This window comes from Polypterus senegalus, chromosome 8 (assembly GCF_016835505.1).
Source record: "Polypterus senegalus isolate Bchr_013 chromosome 8, ASM1683550v1, whole genome shotgun sequence".
Taxonomy (NCBI): Eukaryota; Metazoa; Chordata; class Cladistia; order Polypteriformes; family Polypteridae; genus Polypterus; species Polypterus senegalus.
Genome location: NC_053161.1, coordinates 111,365,918 through 111,388,377, shown reverse-complemented (window position 1 = coordinate 111,388,377; position 22,460 = coordinate 111,365,918). Strand labels below are relative to the sequence as shown.

General features: G+C 36.6%; 1 protein-coding gene across 11 annotated transcripts in view; it reads right to left on the bottom strand.

The window, feature by feature from the left end:
• The window catches only part of sbf1 (SET binding factor 1), a 256,856-nt gene that overhangs the window by 62,785 nt on the left and 171,611 nt on the right, over nt 1-22,460 (bottom strand). For 7 of the 11 annotated variants that reach the window (XM_039761606.1, XM_039761607.1, XM_039761611.1 and 4 more), the window contains 3 exons: nt 18,620-18,795; nt 10,958-11,094; nt 904-1,111 (listed from right to left, as the gene is read on the bottom strand). In XM_039761606.1, coding sequence (XP_039617540.1) covers nt 904-1,111; nt 10,958-11,094; nt 18,620-18,795 — 521 coding nt within the window. Of the gene's footprint in view, nt 1-903; nt 1,112-10,957; nt 11,095-12,651; nt 12,727-18,619; nt 18,796-22,460 lie in introns of all 11 variants that reach the window. The other 4 variants (XM_039761603.1, XM_039761608.1, XM_039761604.1 and 1 more) reach the window with 1 other exon arrangement.

Sequence of the window (22,460 nt, the reverse complement as noted above, 5' to 3'; positions counted from 1 at the left end):
AACTAGCTGCCTAATAATTCTGCACACCTTGATATAGGGTGTTGATCTCCTTAGGCCACACCCTCCCTCATTACACAAATACACATCACCTGACGTGCTTAAATCCAATAAGCATTCAAGTTAATACAGCTTGGAGTTGGAATATACGCATTAAAAATGATGATTTGGTCAAAATACTCACTTGCCTAATAATTGTGCACACAGTGTATACAAAAATAAACTGAAACTGAACCGAGGCCAGTGGACTGCCAATGTAGGAAAACTGGATTATAAATGCAGAAAGTACTCCTATAGAAAACACAATATTTTAATATACAGTATGGCATGTTTTTTCAGGTAGGGGGGTATTTAAAAATTAAATTTTGATAAAATAATACATTTATTCAATACTGTTAAAATCTATATGATAGTCATGCTTTCTGTATTAAAATTAAAGGATAAATGTTCTTTGATTGAACTTTTTTATTTTGTAATGTATGTTAAATACACAAAAATATACAGTAAAACCATTATTTGCAAGTCAGGCTAATGACATAGTGATGCTGATTTAACATCTTGCAGGTACCTACATAATCAGTTTCAAAATACATTTCGGTATTAAAAGTACACAATTCAGTATATACTCTAACTAAAGCAGAAGTTATGCATGTCCCTGTGATCATTAATGCCTCACATGTGTTGCTTTTGGAAAACATTGTGTACTCTCGTGACACATTATTGGACAAAACGGGTTGAACAATATTATATTAAGAATTAAACGTGTCCATGTAATGGACTGGTGCCCTATTCTGGGTAGGTTTCTATCTAAAACTACTGTGGAGAAAGTTTGATAATGTTAATGTCAAGTGAATAATGCTTCAGCAATGTATTGTTTTTAATAAAATGAAATTCTGATAGACTTACCTCCTGCATACTGTGTACATGCGATTTACAGTGGATATCCTAAAAGGTTCATTTTTGGATCGAGTTAGACTGTTACTAAGTGTACCTAATCCCAGGCGTTGGTAATCTCGACAACAGGCTCGTTCAACCACATTGCTCATTGTTTGGCGATCAGAAGACTTGATGGTTGAAGACAAAGTTAAGGAACTCTGGTCTGGCTCTTCTGAAACTAAAAAAATGAATGTATTATTTAATAACATTGGTCCTGCAAGTCCAGGTTTATTTAATAATCATTTACCACTTTAAAAAAAAAATAAAAAATAAAGTGGGTGCTATATTGCCCAGTATCCAGTTCTGCAATAACATAATAATTAATTTAGTAGAGGATGCTAGGAATTGAACTGATTCTGGTGACTTTACTAATTAATTAGTGCAATGACTTCAGAATGTATTCAGACCTCGCTATCCAAACAGGGAGGAACCGGGAGGCGAACTCACATTCTTCCACAGTCTCCTTACTGCAAAGCAGCAGCACTACCACTGTGCCACCTGTGAGGACACATTGTTTTATGTTGCAGCCTCGAACTAATAACTGAAATATCACATTTAAGTATTCAGACTCTTTGCACAGTATTTCATTGAAGCAGCTTTGACAGCAATTACAGCCTGGAGTGGTCTTGGGTATGACACGACAAGCTTTGCACACCTAGATTTGGGGACTTCCTGTGTTTCTTCTCTGCAGGTTCTCTCTAGTTCAGTCAAGCTGGATAGACACCCTCAGTGGACAGCTATTTTCAAGTGTGTCCAGACATTTCGAATTGGGTTCAAGTACAGGTTCTGGATGGGCAACTCAAGGTCAATTAGAGAGTTGGCCCTAAGCTACTTGTGTGTTGTCTTTGCTTTATGCTCATGGTCAATGTCTTACTGGAAGGTGAACCTTCTGCCCAGTCTAAGGTACAGCGCACTCTGAAGCAGGTTTTTCATTAAGAATATCTCTGTACATGTCACCAATCAGCTTTCCCTGAATAGTTTCTCAGTACCTGCTGCTGATAAACAAACCCATAGCGTGACGCAGCCACCATCATGTTTCGCTGTTTGAATGGCACCGTGTAGGTGATAAATGACACCTGGTTTCCTCCAAACATGATGCTTAAATTGATGCCAAACAGTTCAATCTTGGTTTTATCAGAATAGAGAATCTTGTTGATCATAATCTGAGAGTCCTTTTAGGTGCCTTTTTGCAAACTTCAAGCAGGCTTTCATGTGTCATCTGGCCACTACGCCATAAAACCCAGATAAGTGGAGTGTTTCAGTAGTATTTGTCCTCCTGGAAGATTCTCCCATCTCCATACAGGTTTTCTGGAGCACAATCAGAGTGATCATTGAGTTCTTATTCACCTCTTACTAAGGCCCTTTTCATATGCTTGCTCAGTTTGGCTGGGCAGCCAGTTTCTGGAAGGCTTGTGGCTGTTCCAAACTTTAACCATTTAAGAATTATGGAGTCCACTGTGCTCAACTTTCAATGCTGCAGACATTTTTGCACCCTTGCCTTGATCTGTGCCTCAACACAATCCTGTCTCTAAGCTTCATGTCAATTCCTTTAACCTCACTGCATGGTTTTTGCTCTGATACACATTATCCAATGTGGGACCTTCCATAGAAAGTTGTGTGCCTTTCCTAATCATATCTAATCAATTGAATAATGACAGGAGGACTCCAAACAAGGTGTAGAAACATCTCAAAGATGATCAACAGAATAGGGTGCACCTGAGCCAGATTTTAAGAGTCATAACAAAGGGTTTGAATGCTTTTGACAATGGGATATTTCAGTTTTTTTTATTTTTAATAAAATGCTGTTTTAGGCTGCAACATAAAATGTGTAAAAAGGGAAATACTTTCTGAAGGCACTGTTTATGATTAACTTTTCCATACTTGTTCTTTTACCAAAAAACCTTAGAACCATACTTGAAACATACCTTTTAGTATTATTTGCCTTTTTATGAAGATAAACATATTACATAAAATCTTGTAGTTTATGGAAGTTATTTATCACATTTTTCCTTAGTCAATAATCACAATATAACAACCTAAGTGATTTTTTTTTTTGTTATAGCACTATTAATTTTATAGCGATACTGGTATTTAACTGAGGATATCTTTAATGATTTCCTTTTCAAACCTAATATTCTTACTAAAACATACAAGAACATCTCCAGTTATTTGAGGAGGTGATATATAATGTTGACAAAAGTTTATGAATAGCTACATTAGTACTTTAAATACACTACTATACAATTTATACTAAGTTAAAACTAGTTCATACTTTTCATGAAAGAAAGCATTTAAATTCATTAGCTTAATCAAAAGCATAAGCAGAACCAGGAACATAAACAACCAACCACTAGGACAAAGTTTAAGAGCCCCTCTAATAATTAAATGGTTAACTTATTTTTCCTATACACGGGTCACTATATTATTTTTAAATAAATGTAGCTTTTAGTTATGCTCAGAACGAACCACCTTGATTGGCCAAACTCTACTCCAAAAGACTCAACTGGGACTTGATCTGCCTTCTCCAAATTTTTCCATCATTTGCATTTCTAATTATTATGGTAATAAAGGTGAATTGAATAAAAAATATTATGGTACTTGAGGAAGTGCACGTTACCCAGTTGATTTCATACAAGGGACTCTATTGGCAGATGGCTGAGAAGCTACCCAATCAGAGCACGTATTACGTATTAAATAAAACTCCTCAATGATATACGATATGCTTCCCGCGTGGTACTTCGCACACTTCAAAGCTCTAACAGCCCGTATTGATTTTTGATTGTTTGCTTTTCTCTGTGTCTCACTCTCTCTCTCTCTGACATTCTCTGCTCCTGATGGAGGGGGTGTGAGCAGAGGGGCTGTTTGCACAGAGGCTGTTTGCTTAGAAGATATGGACGCTCTTGTAAAAAATGCTGAAAGATTACCTTCACATTGATCCCTTCATTGCAGCCGCTTTATCGCGGGTGCTTCGTATACTTAAATGCCCAACAGACCTACTGATTTTTGATTGTTTACATTTCTCTCTCTCTCTGACATTCTCTGCTCCTGACGGCACTCCTTTGAAGAGGAAGATATGTTTGCATTCTTTTAATTGTGAGAAAGAACTGTCATCTCTGTCTTGTCATGGAGCACAGTTTAAACCTTTGACTAAACGTTTGTTATTTCATGTCTAGAGGGCTCTAATAATGTTAAAAAGCGTATTTAGAAGGTCATAAAAAGGTTTTCTATGCTCTAACTGCGAAAATATTAGATTTATAAATAAAGAATACTACTTCGTGGAAATTCATTTATCTGTCTGGAGCGGATTAACCACTATAAATGAGGGTTTACTGTATAACTGTGCGGAGAATATTTATAAACAGTGTGGGAGAGTTTCTAAGGGCTTAAAATATATACAAATAACCATACAAACATATGGTTTCTACTTCGCGGATTTTCATCTATCGCGGGGGTTTCTGGAATACAACCCCCGCGATCGAGGAGGGATTACTGTAATGACATGAAGTATAATGTGTGAAGACTTTAGTCAAGATTATCAAATAAACACGTGCCGTTTTATTCAAGAATATAACCAAAGGAAAAAAAAAAGCATTCGATTTATATGTGGCTATTAAAGAGTTAAAAATTTAAGCTCAAATGTCAATCGACAGGTAATTTACACATATTCTCGAATGGTACAAAGGTAAGAACTGTTGCCTTATAACCCAAAGGTCCCAGGTTCGAGACCAGGCACTCTGCATTTTGAGTAGTGAGCGGCTATTATTATTATTTCTACAATATGATAAAAACATACATTTGATTTTTTCTCTCCAGCCGTCTGGAGTTTTTTTTTGTTTTTTCTGTCCTCCCTGGTCATTGGACCTTACTCTTATTCTATGTTAATTAGTGTTGTCTTATTCTAATTCTTACTTTGTCTTTTTTTCTCTTTCTTCATCATGTAAAGCACTTTCAGCTACATTATTTGTATGAAAATGCGCTATATAAATAAATGTTGTTGTTGTTATTGTAATGTGTGCCCAGCACAATGACATTGTTGTTTGTGCTTTTGTCAGCTGTTGTGAGGAGACACACAACACCAACTAAAGACACCCACACAACAACAGTATACATAGTATGCAATACACACACATATATAGATATTGATACTGTAAAAATAAACACATACATACAATTATATGCAATATGTAAACATAATAAATATGTGGAAATATTATCTATATAAATAAAAACAATAACAACATTTATTTTTATGGCACATTTTCATTCACAGGATGCAGCTCAAAATGCTTTACAGAAGATCTCTAGGTAGAAGTCCAGGTACAAAACAGAGTGGGATATCCTGGATGGAAGTGTGTAGTGTCTCCCCAAGAAGCTGCAGACACAACACAGGGCCTCAGATAAAAGAAGCAAGAAGTGTGTTGACTCTTCAAGTCTCGAAACTCTGAAGCTGCTTGAGAAGAACAGACAGCCAACTGTCAGGGGAACAGGAGCTTCAGGGTTTACTGCAGGTGTCAGAATTTTATATCGCTAATATTGTCTTGTTGTTTTTACCATTTTTAATCATCTTTTTTTTGTGAACATTTAGATAGATAGATAGATAGATATTTAATTGCTACTACTGTATTTTGTGGGGTCTCTTGTTAATCCTGGTATTGGTATTCTTGTTTATCAAAGCCGCTACACAGAGACACAGGCAGCCTTGCTGTTTGTGTCTGTGCACAAACTGTCAGGAAACATCATGGCAGTCATCTGATTTAACCTCCTAGGCATTAACCCAAGTGTGACTGAGGCTCACAGTTTTGGTCATTAGGGCTAAGACCAAACCAGATTCAGGGTAATATGTAAAATCTCCTTTAAAGGGTTAAGCCCAAATAACTCTTGGGACAGTATCCTGCTGCCATCTAGTGGTTAAATAACATTCTTCATCTTCTTTCGGCTGCTCCCGTTAGGGGTTGCAACAGCGAATCATCTTCTTCCATATCTTTCTGTCCTCTGCATCTTGTTCTGTTACACCCATCACCTGCATGTCCTCTCTTACCACATCCATAAACCTTCGCTTAGGCCTTCCTCTTTTCCTCTTCCCTGGCAGCTCTATCCTTAGCATCCTTCTCCCAATATACCCAGCATTTCTCCTCTGCACATGTCCAAACCAACGCAATCTCGCCTCTCTGACTTTGTCTCCCAACTGTCCAACTTGAGATGACCCTCATTTCTAATCCTATTCGTCCTTGTCACACCCAGTGCAAATCTTAGCATCTTTAACTCTGCTACCTCCAGCTCTGCCTCCTGCTTTCTGGTCAGTGCCACCGTCACCAACCCATATAACATAGCTGGCCTCACTACCGTCCTGTAGACCTTCCCTTTCACTCTTGCTGATACCCATCTGTCACAAATTACACTTTTTCACCTCTCTTCCACAATCCCCATTACTCTGTACTGTTGATCCCAAGTATTTAAACTCATCCACCTTCGCCAACTCTACTCCCTGCATCCTCACCATTCCACTGACCTCCCTCTCATTTACACACATGTATTCTGTCTTGTTCCTACTGACCTTCATTCCTCTCCTCTCTAGAGCATATCTCCACCTCTCCAGGGTCTCCTCAACCTGCTCCCTACTATCGCTACAGATCACAATGTCATCAGCAAACATCATAGTCCACAGGGACTCCTGTCTAATCTCGTCTGTCAACCTGTCCATCACCACTGCAAATAAGAAAGGGCTCAGAGCCGATCCCTGATGTAATTCCACTTCCAACTTGAATGCATCAGCCATTCCTACTGCAGACCTCACCACTGCCACACTTCCCTTGTACATATCCTGTACAACTCTTACATACTTCTCTGCCACTCCTGACATCCTCATGCAATACCACAATCCTCATACAATACCACAACTCCTCTCGAGGCACCCTGTCATATGCTTTCTCCAGGTACACAAAGACGCAATGCAACTCCTTCTGGCTTTCTCTAAACTTCTCCATCAACATCCTCAGAGCAAACATTGCATCTGTGGTGCTCTTTCTTGGCATGAAACCATACTGCTGCTCACTAATCATCACCTCACTTCTTAACCTAGCTTCCACTACTCTTTCCCATAACTTCATGCTGTGGCTCATTAATTTTACTCCCCTGTAGTTACTGCAGTCATGCTCATCCCCCTTATTCTTAAATATCGGCACCAGTACACTTCTTCTCCACTCCTCAGACATCCATTCACTTTCTAAGATTCCATTAAACAATCTGGTTAAAAAACTCCACTGCCATCTCTCCTAAACACCTCCATGCTTCCATTGGTATGTCATCTGGACCAACGTCCTTTCCATTTTTCATCCTCTTCATAGCTGTCCTTACTCTCTTCCTTGCTAATCCGTTGCACTTCCTGATTCACTATCTCCACATCATCCAACCTCTTCTCTCTCTTGTTCTCTTTATTCATCAGCCTCTCAAAGTACTCTTTCCATCTGCTCAACACACTCTCCTCGCTTGTGAGTACGTTTCCATCTTTATCCTTTATCACCCTAACCTGCTGCACATCTTTCCCAGCTCGGTCCCTCTGTCTAGCCAATTAGTACAGGTCCTTTTCTCCCTCCTTAGTGTCCAACCTCTCATACAACTCATCATACGCCTTTTCTTTAGCCTTTGCCACCTCTCTCTTCACCTTTGCCTTATCTCCTTGTACTCTTGTCTACTTTCTGCATCTCTCTGACTATCCCACTTCTTCTTCACCACCCTCTTCCTCTGTATACTCTCCTGTACTTCCCCCATTCCACAACTAGGTTTCCTTTTCCTCCTTCCTCTGTCCAGATGTCATGTTAAGCACCCTTCTTGCTGTCAACCTTACTACATCTGCTGTAGTTGCACAGCTGTCTGGTAACTCCTAAATTGCCACCCAGTGCCTGTCTCACCTCCTCCCTAAACTCAACCTTGCAGTCTTCCTTTTTCAACTTCCACCATTTGATCCTTGGCTCTGCCCTCTTCTTGATCTCCAACATCATCCAACAGACCACCATCCTATGCTGCTTAACTACACTTTCCCCTGCCACCACTTTGCAGTCTTCAATCTCCTTCAGATCGACTCTTCTGCATAGGATGTAATCCACCTGTGTGCATCTTCCTCCACTCTTGTACGTACCTTATGTTGCTCCCTTATCTTAAAATACGTATTCACCACAGCCATGTCCATCCTTTTGGCAAAATCCACTATCCTCTGACCTTCTTCATTCCTCTCCTTGACACCATACCTAACGATCACCTCCTCATCTCCACTGTTCCCTTCACCAACATGCCCATTGAAATTCACTCCAATCACCACTTTCTGTCCCTTCGGTACCCTGTTCATCACTTCATCCAACTCACTACAAAAATCTTCTTTCTCATCCATCACACACCCAACTTGCAGGGCATAGGCACTAACAACATTTATCATCACACCTTCAATTTCCAGCTTCATAATCATTACTCTGTCTGATACTCTTTTCATCTCCAAAACACTCTTGACATACTGTTCCTTCAGAGTAACTCCAACCCCATTTCTCCTCCCATCCACAGCATGATAGAACAATTTGAATCCACCTCCGATCCACCTGGCTTTACTCCCCTTCCATTTAGTTTCTTGCACGTACAATATATCAAACTTCCTTCTCTCCATCACATCTGCTAACTCTGTCCCCTTACCAGTCATACTGCCAACATTCAAAGTTCCTACCCTCAGTTCCACTCTCTTTACTATCCTCCTCTTCTTCTGCCTCCAGACATGTCTCCCCCTCTTCTTCTCCTCCTTCTTCGGCCAACAGCAGCCCAATTTCCGCCAGCACCCTGTTGGCTAATAGTACTAGTGGCGGTTGTTGTTAACCTGGGGCTCGACCGATCCAGTAAGGAAATTTGTTTTGTATTGCATTCCGTATATTGATTTGGCAAAACTTTACACCGGATGCCCTTCCTGAAGTAACCCTCCCCATTTATCCGGGCTTGGGACCAGCACAAAGAAATACAATGGTTTGTGCATCCCACGGTGTAAATACGCATGTATTCCAAATAACGATGTACTGTATTATTTACCCTGTACCTTCAGATCTCACACGCAGATTAGGAGCCTTGGCTTGAGCTGGGAGAATTTTTTTCCTGAGCAGAGCTTCATCAAGGCAGGGGATGGAACAGCAGGCTGCTTGTGCTGATCAATGCATTTACAAAACAAAAGACGCTGATGGAGAGGTGCGAAGGGATTTAAGGTGGCCAGGAGTAAGAGTTTTTTCGTAGGGTTCAGGAATTCTAGTATTAATGAGTTATAAAAACCTTTTCATTTTGTACTTGAACTAAAAAGAATTTAAAATGATGTTCCTTGTATGAGTGTAAACAATTAGTGAGCTTCTGTCAAGTACAGCAGTTGATATTTTAAATTAGAAAAAGAAACAGTTTTTTTGGGATCAACACTGGAGCAAGCCCTGGATACAACAGGCTGCAGCTATAATCACTAAAAAAGATTAATTGTCCAATATTTTTATATTCTGTCCTAGTATTATATATCAGTTTTTTAGGTGCACAGCAATTAATTTCTTGTAATAGTTTTTATACTTATGTACAAGAAAAATGAATCTGTTTTCAAACCACCTAATTAAAAAACAGAAAATGATGCTGAATGTCCAAGTAGTTTTTAACAAAAGTACAGAGTTATCATGTACCTAATATAGACTCAGAGTCGATATAAATAGATCCATCTAATGAATTTTTGAATTATTGGTAATATTAAGAATAAGCTAAAAATTTAGGCTTAAATTACATAATTATAAACAGATACATCGATAAACCTATTTTTAAAATTTCTTTTCTTTCACTCTTTCAGGGGTACAGGGAACCTAAACAAGGCAGTTTAAAAATTAATTTGTATTAGTAAATTTGCAGATTCCAAAACAGGATTGTAAGGAGCCACGGTATACTCAGCTGCATTGTACAAAACTGTCAGTTATATAACATATTGTATATGACACAATTTATCTACGTATCTATTGATCATGGCGACATGTTGCATGTTGATTAGCAAATGCAAGTAAGAATTTCACTGTACTCTGTACACATGACAACAATGACACTATAAACCTCAAAAAACAAACATATAACAACCAACTCTATGCTGGAGGTTTTGGTAAAGAAATAACTGTTAAAAAAATAAAAGAAACAAAATGAGCACAATGTTAAAACCACAGCTGTGTTGTACATCAGAAATAGATGCAATCCTGTATTAGCTTCATTGTTGACTAAATTTAGTGAATATTTGTCAATGAAACAGAAATGAGGAAAGAGGAAAAACAGTAGCTTCAGCATTGCGTCTTTAAAGTTTTACATCCAACAGCCTTATAACAACATATGCTAAACCTAATAAAATATTATGACTGTTTAAGAATAATCATCTATGTGGAAAGAAAAGACAAACATAGCCTCTCCAAAGAAATTGACTCCATATAAAATATACCTTAACAATTATTTAATAATAAATTGTAAAAACAGAAAACCGACTGTCATTCTAAAACTTCCCATTAAAACCAGCCAACATATTTGCAATATTGGGCATTTTGCAATAAAATGATATAATTATAAATCTAAGCAAGACAGAATTTTTGAGACAAAACAATACAATTGCACATTTTCATTAAAAGGACATTTCAGGGTTCTCAAATTAAGATTTGTGAAAACGATACAAAAATACTACATGGAAAAATCATTAAAAAAAAAACAATATCTAATTACAATGCATCTTTTTTTGTTTTCCTATTTGCCTATCTATTTAAATTTTAAAGTATTCTACTGTAAAATATATGGGCACTAATCTGAGGATTAAGGGGAAAATTTTTCTTTACAATTGTCATAGCTGAAATGTGAACTGTCAAAATGACACAGAAAATGTCATCAAAATGTCCAAGGGTAAATCTTAAAGACTTTTCTGTTAAAAAGGCACAATATAGACCTTAACTAGTATAACTAAAATAAAAGCTTTTAAAGAATAAATATAACATAACATTCATCCTACTTGAAATGTCATCTTCATCAGTAGCAAACTGTGCTCCACTTCTGGTTTCCCACGTGGGTGGTGTATACTTTTTTCTTGTCACATACTGACGTCCAATAGTCTTTTTAGCATTCTTCATAAGGTTCTTAGAAAGGGTTCTTTACCAGAATAAAGAAAAAGAAGACACATTACAGAATGATTATATGGTTTGTTGAAGACATAGGTTGATGCCTTCACATGGGTCAGGATGAACTCCACATTTATAAAGCCTTTTCCTTCACAAACACAGATGTAGAACTGTAAGAAAACAGGACTTCTAAATTTCATATAAACATGCTTATTTGAATAAAAGAAAAAAAAAGATGAAATGATATCTTTGCAGTGATTTTTCAGTGAAGCAACATTTTTGTGGAAGCACTGATAGACTAACTATACCTACTATTGCCTTATTCAAGGCAGCTCAGATTGATGCTGATAAGAAACTTTAGATTTTAAACTCAACTTTACAAATAAAAACACCCTAAATGTTCATTTACAAGAAATCTGAGAGACTATTATTAATTCTAGGAGTTCCTAAATGTTTCCCAGTTCTTACATTTGATTGAGGTTGAAGTTGCTCATTACTATACTCATAACAATATCTGTAATAAATGTACAACAAAAATGGGAAATGATGGGCTGCTACAAATGGCCAAAATTAAATTTATTCTAAGTGTGCAAAATAAAAATATTAAAAGTACTTGCATAAAAGAGCAACTGTTACATTTTTGACTACGAAGTTTCTTAAGCTTCTAGAAGCTTGATGATTTCAATTTCTCTATAAAGGGAAATGCTTTTTCATCATGTGGAGTTTATCCATAACATCTGCTTAAGAGATCTTTACAAATAATAAGATAATCATTAATACAGTTCAACTGAAAATTACAATAAATAGTAAGATATTCATTAATACAGTTTAACTCAAAAGTGAAACGTGCCAGCATTTTTGTGGGACTAAATATTTAACAGCTGAAGTTAAATGACAGCAATAATATTGCACATAATAACTATTTCTTTAATTCGGTTTTAAAATACATTTAATAACAAGGTAACAAATGCACAATTCATTAACATGTGTTGCAAGACTATAACAAAAATGCACTCTATGACCACTAACACCACATTATGTTAGAAAGGCACCTAACACTATTTATGAATCACAAGCTTTTAAGAGAAGGATTAAGCCATTCAGAGAAAATCCTAAAAGTTGGAAAAGATATTTGATGAAAATATTAGAAGTCCAATGAATTTAGAGTGCACTAATTCTCAGTTATTACTACATGCCTTACATATAGTAAATAAAAAAAAATAGGAAACCCAATTAGAAGTGCAAGAAAGTCATGCAGAGAAAATGTTTGGAAATATTAAAATGAGGCTGCTCATAAGTGTGAAAGTATTACTAGCACTAGCTAAGATTATATGCAATAACATCAATAACAGATATGCAGATTTATTTGTCTTAGAATACATTAAAATTTGAAATCAAAACTAATTGCTGTATATGAACATTATTTTTTGCCATGTTTGTTAACACAGCATAAGAAACTTTTAGTGGAACTTCTGCAAATAGTATACTGATGTTTTTACAGCTTTTAGCATTGCATATCCGCCAGGGCTAATTTATTTCACACGTTAGGCACAGGTATAGTACAAAGTAGGAGTATCCATAGTCTTACGTCGTTGAATGGCTGATATGACCCATGGTTAAACCAATCTTGAGACCGTGGAGGAATTCATTCATCTGCCAAGGACTGAGGCAGAAATAAATAAATTCTTATTGGCACATTATCCCAGTATTAAAACTGGCGTAACAAATGCATATTGCAAGCACTTGCTTGACTGTAGAGAAAACTGGGTGAAGCAAATTATGCAAAGTAACATTTACAAACAAAGTTCCCAAAGCCCCTAAAGCCTAAAATATTTACAAAGAAAGAAAAAGGAAACACACAAGAACAAACAAACTTCATTCCTTTGTTCTAATTATTTACCAAAATGAGAAGAAACTGAATATTAAACCTAGGATGGTTTGATAAAACATTAAAAAATACATTCAAATAAATACCAAACACAGAAATGATATAAACTAGTAATTTTAAACAAACAAATCTGAAAAGAACTTCTAACAAAAGAAAAATGATCAATACCTAAAATAACTACAAAAACCTGCTGCTTAAAAAAAGGTGTGAAAACAAAGAGAGGTAATAAAGAGAAAAATATTCTGATATGAAACAATTGCTGAATCTTTCATTATTTTTGGAATGCATCTGTGGACAGATTTATTGCAATTACTTCAAAGTAGTATGTTTCAAAGTCAACACAGAACAGTTTTAAACCTAAGCAGACTGTACATATTTGATTTATCCCTTGAGTATCTCCCAGAAATCAAATTTTGATCTCACATATAACATATTTGATTCATATCATACTGAACATACTGATACAAACTCAAGACAAATTAGTAAAATGTGGAAATTGAATAATTACAATTATTAAGATGGGGCTACATTGCTTATTTTATATTATTAAACTGAAATCAATCTCAGTTAGAGGGTGTGGGTCATTGCCATGCTCCCAGTTCATCTTGGGATCCTTTTGAAGCCCACATCATCAATAGTCAGTAGACCAGTAAGAGCTTGGGAGACAAGGACAAAACACACAATGCATTGCAAGGGCTAGGTACAAAAGTGAACTCTGCTTTTACTAAAACAAAATCCAAACAGTGTTCCAAAGTAAAGTGCAACTTATAATAAATAAATAAATAGTCCATAAAAAGTCTTTAATAGTGGAGGTTAAAATTCAAAGAAATAATGCATTAAAAACAAGGTTAAAACTATACAGGAGTCTCCTTTAAAATTCTCAGCCCCCGGTGCTTTCCTTTAAAAACTGAAGCCTCTCTAGCTTATCTTACTTGGGCCTCGCAGATCACAGAGATGTCAACCAACAGACGCGTTCCCATGTGGAGCCACCAGACCCTGCTCGGCTCCACACTCACCACTGCTATAGGGCTCCACCCGGCAAAAGCGTGCCATCCTCCCACTGCTGCCTATCGTAGGCTCCACCCGGTAAGAGGACACTCCTGCTCTCAAGTCACTCAACAAGTGTGATCCCTGAGTCTCATCCTAAGCGCTGGCCATGTGCTACTCCCTGGGACTTCATTCTTCTCCGCCTGCTTCTCTCTCTAATCAACAGCTCACTCTCACTCCTGCCTTTCTTCTTCCTTTTGTCATCCTCCAGTCTTTCTCGTTTTTCTCTTTGTCTTACCGGCTCATTCTTATAGGCCTCCATTGGTGCAGCGTCTCAATCATGCTCCACAGGAAGCCAATGAAGTAATTGAGACAGACCACACCCTAACGTGCAGGGATGTCTCACTCACAATTACTCCACCAACTCCCCCCCAGCTGCCTGAGCACACACAACAACGGAGAATAAGTCGGCAAATTAATTACTTATTACTTAAAAACTGTCACCTACTTCTGAGCCGCGGTCCCGCTATACCACACTTGGCCTCTAAAAAATTTCTAAAAGCACATGTCATTTCAGTTTGTAAAAATTTTTTCAGCAAAATGAAATGCAGTTATTTTAGCAGCGCAAAAGTAAGAAGTTAAAGAAAACAAAGAAAAATGCTTCAATCACAAGTTGTAAAGAGGTTTATAACATATGTTCTAACTCTGAAACACTTTAAAAAAAACACTGTAATAAAAAACACATACATAGTATCACTACAGATATTAATTATAAATGCTCTTTGACATTATACACTTTTTTGAAAGATGGCAGGACTTTGTAGAAGTATTAAACATGAATCAATCGAATTTAGTAATGCAAGATTTTTCATCACTGACAGACTAAAAACAAGTATCAGATTTTCTGGGGAAGCATTTTAGGATTGTGCGCTTCTATCATAAAAATGGAAATGGTCAGGAAACAATTTAAATTTACTTTTTTAAGAAAACTAATGGGAACCACTAATTTTATTTGGCCAGAAAGATTTTGATGGTATGTCCATGTTAAGTTGGTCCACTTGATTCATTTTAGTTTCAGAAGGGAAAAAAGAGAATAATATTAGAAAGCACATATGAACATTAAGAATTCTGGAACACTACAAACAATGGCTATCTCACAATCATACTGAAATCTTTTCCTTTTTCCTGGCAGCTCTATCCTTAACATCCTTCTCCTAATATACTCAGCATCTCTCCTCTGCACATGTCCAAACCAACGTAATCTCGCCTCTCTCTGTCTCCCAACTGTCCAACTTGAGCTGACCCTCTAATGTAGTCATTTCTAATCCTGTCCGTCCTCGTCACATCCAGTTCAAATCTTAGCATCTTTCTGGTCAGTGCCACAGTCTCCAACCCATATAACATAGCTGGTTTCACTACCGCCCTGTAGACCTTCCCTTTCACTCTTGCTGATACTAGTCTGTCACAAATTACTCCTGATACTCTTCTCCACCTATTCCACCCAGCCTGGACTCTCTTTCACAATCCCCATTGCTCTGTACTGTTAATCCCAAGTATTTAAACTCATCCATCTTCGCCAACTCTACTCCTTACATCCTTACCATTCCACTGATCAACCCCCAATTTACACAGATGTATTCTGTCTTGTTCCTACTAACCTTCACTCCTCTCCTGTCCACAGCATATCTCCACTTCTCCAGGGTCTCCTCAACCTGCTCCCTACAGATCACAATGTCATCTGCAAACATCATAGTCCACAGGGACTCCTGTCTAATCTCATCTGTCAACCTGTCCATCATCACTGCAAATAAGAAAGGGCTCAGAGCCGATCCCTGATGTAATCCCATGTCCACCTTGAATGTATCCCTCACTCCTGCCACAGTCTTTACTGCATTCACAGTTCCCTCAAACATATCCTGTACAGCTCTTACGTACTGCTCTGCCACTCTCAAAATCCTCATACAATACCACAGCTCCTCTAGAGGCACCCTGTCATATGCTTTCTCCAGGTCCACAAAGATGCAATGCAACTCCTTCTGGCCTTCTCTAAACTTTCCATCAACATCCTCAGAGCAAATATTGCATCTTTTGTGCTCTTTCTTAGCATGAAACCATGCTGCTGCTCTCTAATCATCACCTCACTTCTTAACCTAACTTCCACTACTCTGTCCCATAACTTCATGCTGTGGCTCGACAATTTTATCCCCCTGTAGTTACTACAATTCGGCACACCCCCCTTATTCTTAAATATCGTCACCAGTACACTTCTCAACTCCTCAGTCATCCTCTCACTTTCCAAGATTCCATTAAACAATCTGGTTTAAAAACTCCATTGCCATCTCTCCTAAACACCTCCATGCTTCCACTGGTATGTCATCTGGACCAACGGCCTTTCCATTTTTCATTCTCTTCATTGGTGTCCTTATTTCCTCCTTGCTAATCAGTTGCACTTCCTGATTTACTATCTCCACATCATCCAACCTTCTCTCTCTCGTTCTCTTCATTCAAAAGCCTCTCAAAGTACTCTTTCCATCTCTTCGCTAGTAAGTACATTTCCATCTTTATCCTTTATCACCCTAACTTGCTGCACATCTTTCTCAGCTCAGTCTCTCTGTCTAGCCAGTCTGTAAAGATCTTTTCTCCTTCCTTAGTGTACAACCTCTCATACAACTCATCATATGCCTTTTCTTTAACCTTTGCCATCTCTCGCTTCACCTTGTGTCTTATCTCCTTGTACTCTTGTCTACTTTCTGCAGTTCCCTGACTATCTCACTTCTTCTTTGCCATCCTCTTCCTCTGTATACTCTCCTGTACTTCCTCATTCCACCTCCAGGTTTCCTTTTCCTCCTTCCTCTGGAAATTTTACACCGGATGCCCTTCCTGAGTAATAAAATAACTGTCTGCATTAATTAATTAATTAATCAATTAATCAATCAATCAATCAATTAATGTGTTAACGCGATAAAAACATAATGTATAATGACAGCAAAACATTAATGTGATCATGAAAGTATCTCTTATGGCAATTTACATGCATTTATGCTCCTAAATTTCAAATTGACTTTTGAATATATTCAAATATATTCAGTACATATTTTGACTCTGAAATATTCTGTTCTTAATTACTGGTTGACAATTCTGCCTAAAATAAGGGCTCATCTCATAAGGCATTAGGCAGAAGTAATTTCAGACAGTTAACCTGTGTGTGTATGTAATGAACTATACTCAAATGCTCCCATTCATATTATGACAATTGTTGATATTTTCAAATCAACTTTCATTTTTAAAGAAAAGAATTATTTAAATGTAATGAACTGACTCAAGCCAGTAAATTGAAATAAATTTTAAAAATCTGATGTTAAGTGTATCAGTATCTTTTAAACAACAATATACTTTGACATCATGTTTTGCTCTCTCTCTCTTCAATCATTTTATAAAAGATGACCATAATTTACTGTTCTGTGCAGAAAAAGAAAACCAGATGCCATTTACTTGCCAAGATATACAGTATCTCTAAACATTCTAGTACAGAAAAGCATTTAAATTAAGTATCTCAAGTCTGAATCACTATTGTCAAAGGGCAGTTGATGTTTCCAACAAACAAAGAAATGAGTAAATTTAAATTCAATGTGTGGATTTTCTAATCATATGGTCTGTTGCAAATATTTTCCTGATTTCATACAGCACTCGGCTGAAACTTAAGCATAAATGCCAGTTGTAGCCTTGTCCACTGGTCACTTGGTCCAGGGGAATGATTCAAAACAATGCATCTCAGCATTGGACATAATTTTAGTGCTGTCCTGTGTACCCCTATGCTGTGTTGTATTTACAGTACATCTTAACTTGGATAACAAGATTCTCCCTAATATAGTGTAGAGTTTGGTACTATAGTTGAAATGCACATAATGATTATTACATGTCATACATCTTATGCCATTTTCTAAATGTTTATACTCTTTCTGAAAACTCAGGGAAGCAAATCATGAACAATGATCCCTCTAGGAGTATTTTAAGATTACTGCAAGAAAAATGGATTATATTCATGATAGGAAAAATGTAATATTTTTAGAAGATGCCTTTCATGGCAAAATAAATAGTCCATGGTGTGAAGAATAAAATTAGAAACAAAACCTTAATATTGCAAACTTAAAGACAAAGAAACATTTCCTAACTAGATCTGAGTTGATCAGATGTCAAGATTACATATCTCAACTCACACATAAAAGGGATTGTAAGAGTTAAAACTAGTTGTAGACAATCCTTAAACTATGATATTAAAATGTGCCACAAGTAGAAACTGCATTAATGTATTCTGGAGAACATACATTCTGTTGGCTTGCTGGTTGGGTGGCATGATGGGACAACTGGGGTAGGTCCTCCAGTGTATGGGATGTCATTTTACAAATCAGAAATAAAAGGAAAACGGTTGATACTTATGGATATTTTAAATTTTTGCTTTAAAATTAACAATTGGAAACATGTTTAAACACAGAAGGCACAATATGATGATCATGACATATGTGAACCTGCAATTCTAAATTTGAAGCTCCTAACAGTAAGTCAACATAATCAATATAATTTTAAAGTCATACCTCCACACAATATATTTAGTGCTTCAATGAAAACAAATTAGCTCAGAAAACATTTATTAAAGTAAAAAGGGTACTGTATTGTAACTTACTTTAATGACTGGTTTTTCTCCTTACTTTTGGTTTCAACCAACGTTTTAGCAGACTGTCCCACAGTAAAAGCAAAAGTTCCTTGAACTTGTTGTGGGTATCTCAGTTTATGGAGGTGCTTCCTGAATAATTCCACCAGATCAGATGAAACTTCTTCATCAAAAGCAATTTTCATTAACTATTAAAATAGTGAAAACAAATACAAAGTAGGTACTTCCCAGTGAAAATAGTTTTGTTGAATTCAACCAGATCTAGTACTAGAAGTAGTATGCAATCACAATCGTTATAGTATATGCATCTTTTTGGGAACTGAAATTAAGAGAATGAAGAACTGTATTATAAATAAACTGAATTATATAATATACAATTGTGCTTAATTTTTCCTATGTAACTAATAACTTTGCTACTTTCGAGGGCATACATGGAAAGACTTCTAATTGACCATAAACATTGCTGACTATAACATGACAGCTGCATTGAAAATTAGTTCACTCTATAAGGTGATGCAAAGAATAAATAAATATGCAAACTTCAAACACTAAGCAATACTGTTCATATCTGTTCAAAAATGAATGCACTGATGTATTCCAAGTGATACTGTTAGTGAGTGCTCAAAATGATGCATCTGTGCTGTCTATATATACGTATTCAACAAAATGCCAAGCTTTAGTAGACAACATCCTAAAGGAGGAAAAGCAAATTTCATACTTTAAAATCCACATTTGTTTCACCAGCACATTAAATTCACATCCTGCCCTCTACATTCAGTTGTGCCATCATCACCTATGCTCAATGCTATAGTGAATGATCTATAAATACTTCTTGATTTGTGTTTAGCTTCACCCAGACCTGCAGAATTTCAGCTCCACATGAAGCATGTTTCAACCTTGAAGCCTTTCAGCAATGGAGAGCTCAAAACTATAAATTTGTAAAGCATTTTCCATGTAATAGTGAAATCTGCTGAGGCTGCAATTTTAAGCAATTGCAAGCACATTAAGAAAGTAAAACTGACATATTATGCAAACCTAAATATTATATTAGAAAATGAATAAACAAGCTTGTAAACTCCAAATAATGTAATGCAATTAAACACAGGCACGGTAAATGACTAATTAGACTGAGCACTTGTCTTAATACTGGTGGAGTTAAATCTTTAATTAAAAGGTTTATGGAACACAACAACAGTTAAAATTCAAATAAGCACCTGCAAACAAACAAATTAATAATGTGTAGTGTTTATAAAGTAATATCTATACATGTACGGAAAACAGAAGAATTATTTACTTGTCAGAAGTAACAAGGCTTCAGAAACTGAAGCAGCATTTGGTCCATCAACAAATGGTTTAATGAATTCAATAACTGAGCTCTGAGAATGCCAATTCTCCATCATTTATAACTTTTGTTCTCTAAATGTATTCAGTATCAAGTGGTCTTCACTATCACATTCTTAAAAAAATTACTAAAACATTTTGTAAAAAATAATATTTATCCTTGGCTAGGAGCACTAATAAAAATGTAAAAGGTGTAGTCCCTGCAACTACAGTGGGGGAAATAATTATTTGATCTCTTATTTCACTCAATGACATGCAAATCAATTAATTTCTGGCTGGGTTGTAGGGGATCAAATACTTATTTCACTCAATGACATGCAAATAAATTAGTAACTTTTATGTAATGTGTTTTTTCTGGATTTTTGGTTGATATTCTGTTTCCCTCCATTAAAATGAAGCTACCATAAAATTTGAGACTGTTCACTTCTTTGCAAGTGAGCACACTTACAAATTCAGCAGGGTTATCAAATAATTATTTCCCCCCACTGTACAGTTGTGCTTGAACGTTTGTGAACCCTTTAGAATTTTCTATATTTCTGCATAAATATGACCTAAAACATCATCAGATTTTCACTCAAGTCCTAAAAGTAGATAAAGAGAAACCAGTTAAAAAAATGAGATAAAAATATTATACTTGGTCATTTATTTATTAAGGAAAATGGAATATTACATATTTATTAGTGGCAAAAGTATGTGAACATTTGCTTTCAGTATCTTGTGTGACCCCCCCTTTGCATTAGTAACTGTAACTAACCATTTCCGGTAACTTTTGATCATTCCTGCACACTGGCTTGGAGGAATTTTAGCCCATTCCTCCGTACAGAAAAGCTTCATCAACACTGGGATGTTGGTGGGTTTCCTCACATTAACTGCTCGCTTCAGGTCCTTCCACAACATTTTGATTTGATTAAGGTCAGGACTTTGACTTGGCCATTCCAAAACATTAACTTTATTCTTCTTTAACCATTCTTTGGTAGAACGACTTGTGTGCTTAGGGTCGTTGTCTTGTTGCATGACCCACCTTCTCTTGAGATTCAGTTCATGGACAGATGTCCCGACATTTTCCTTTAGAATTCTCTGATATAATTCAGAATTAATTGTTCATCAATGAAGGCAAGCCGTCCTGGCCCAAATGCAGCAAAACAGGCCCAAACCATACTACCACCACCATGTTTCACAGATGGGATAAGGTTCTTATGCTGGAATGCAGCGTTTTCCTTTCTCCAAAAATAACGCCTTTCATTTAAACCAAAAAGTTCTATTTTGGTCTCATCCATCCACAAAACATGCTTCCAATAGCCTTCTGGTTTGTCCATGTGATCTTTAGCAAACTGCAGATGAGCAGCAATGTTTTTTCTGGAGAGCAGTGGCTTTCTCCTTACAACACTGCCATGCACATCATTTTGTTCAGTGTTCTCCTGATGGTGGACTCATGAACATTAGCCAATGTGAGAGAGGCCCTCAGTTGCTTAGAAGTTACCCTGGGGTTCTTTGTGACCTCTCCGACTATTACACACCTTGCTCTTGGAGTGATCTTTGTTGGTTGACCACTCCTGGGGAGGGTAACAATGGTCTTGAATTTCCTCCATTTGTACACAATCTGTCTGACTGTGGATTGGTGGAGTCCAAACTCTTTAGAGATGGTTTTGTAACCTTTTCCAGCCTGATGGTCCTCAAAAATCTCCTTTGTTCGTGCCATGATACACTTCCACAAACATGTGTTGTGAAGAGCAGACTTTGATAGATCCCTGTTCTTTAAATAACACAGGGTGCCCACTCACACCTGATTGTCATCCCATTGATTGAAAACACCTGACTCGAATTTCACCTTCAAACTAACCGCTAATCCTAGAGGTTCACATACTTTTGCCACTCACAAATATGTAATATTCGATCATTTTCCTCAATAAATAAATAGCCAAGTATAATATTTTTGTCTAATTTGTTTAACTGGTTTCTCTTTATCTACTTTTAGGACTTGAGTGAAAATCTGATGATGTTTTAGGTCATATTTATGCAGAAATATAGAAAATTCTAAAGGGTTCACAAACTTTCATGCACAACTGTATTTATTACCTCAAAGAAAATTCATAAAGTCTTGGCTATATATTTTACTATGCTTGCAGCTGTGTTTTTTTTTTTCTCCAGCCGTCTGGAGTTGTTTTTTTGTTTTTTCTGTCCACCCTGGCCATTGGACCTTACTCTTATTCTATGTTAATTAATGTTGACTTATTTTATTTTCTTACTGTGTCTTTTATTTTTTCGATTCTTCATTATGTAAAGCACTTTGAGCTACTTTATGTATGAAAATGTGCTATATAAATAAATGCTGCTGTTGTTGTTATTAATATATTATTTGCAGACTAACTTCCTTGTACTACTCTTTAGTGGAAGAAAGTATTATAAAGTAATCAAGAGCAGGAAAGATTATCGAGTACTCTCTTTCACAAATGTACCTGTGTATTGTTCATGTATGTGTTTACAGAAACCTTGTGTATTTCACAGGAGTTAA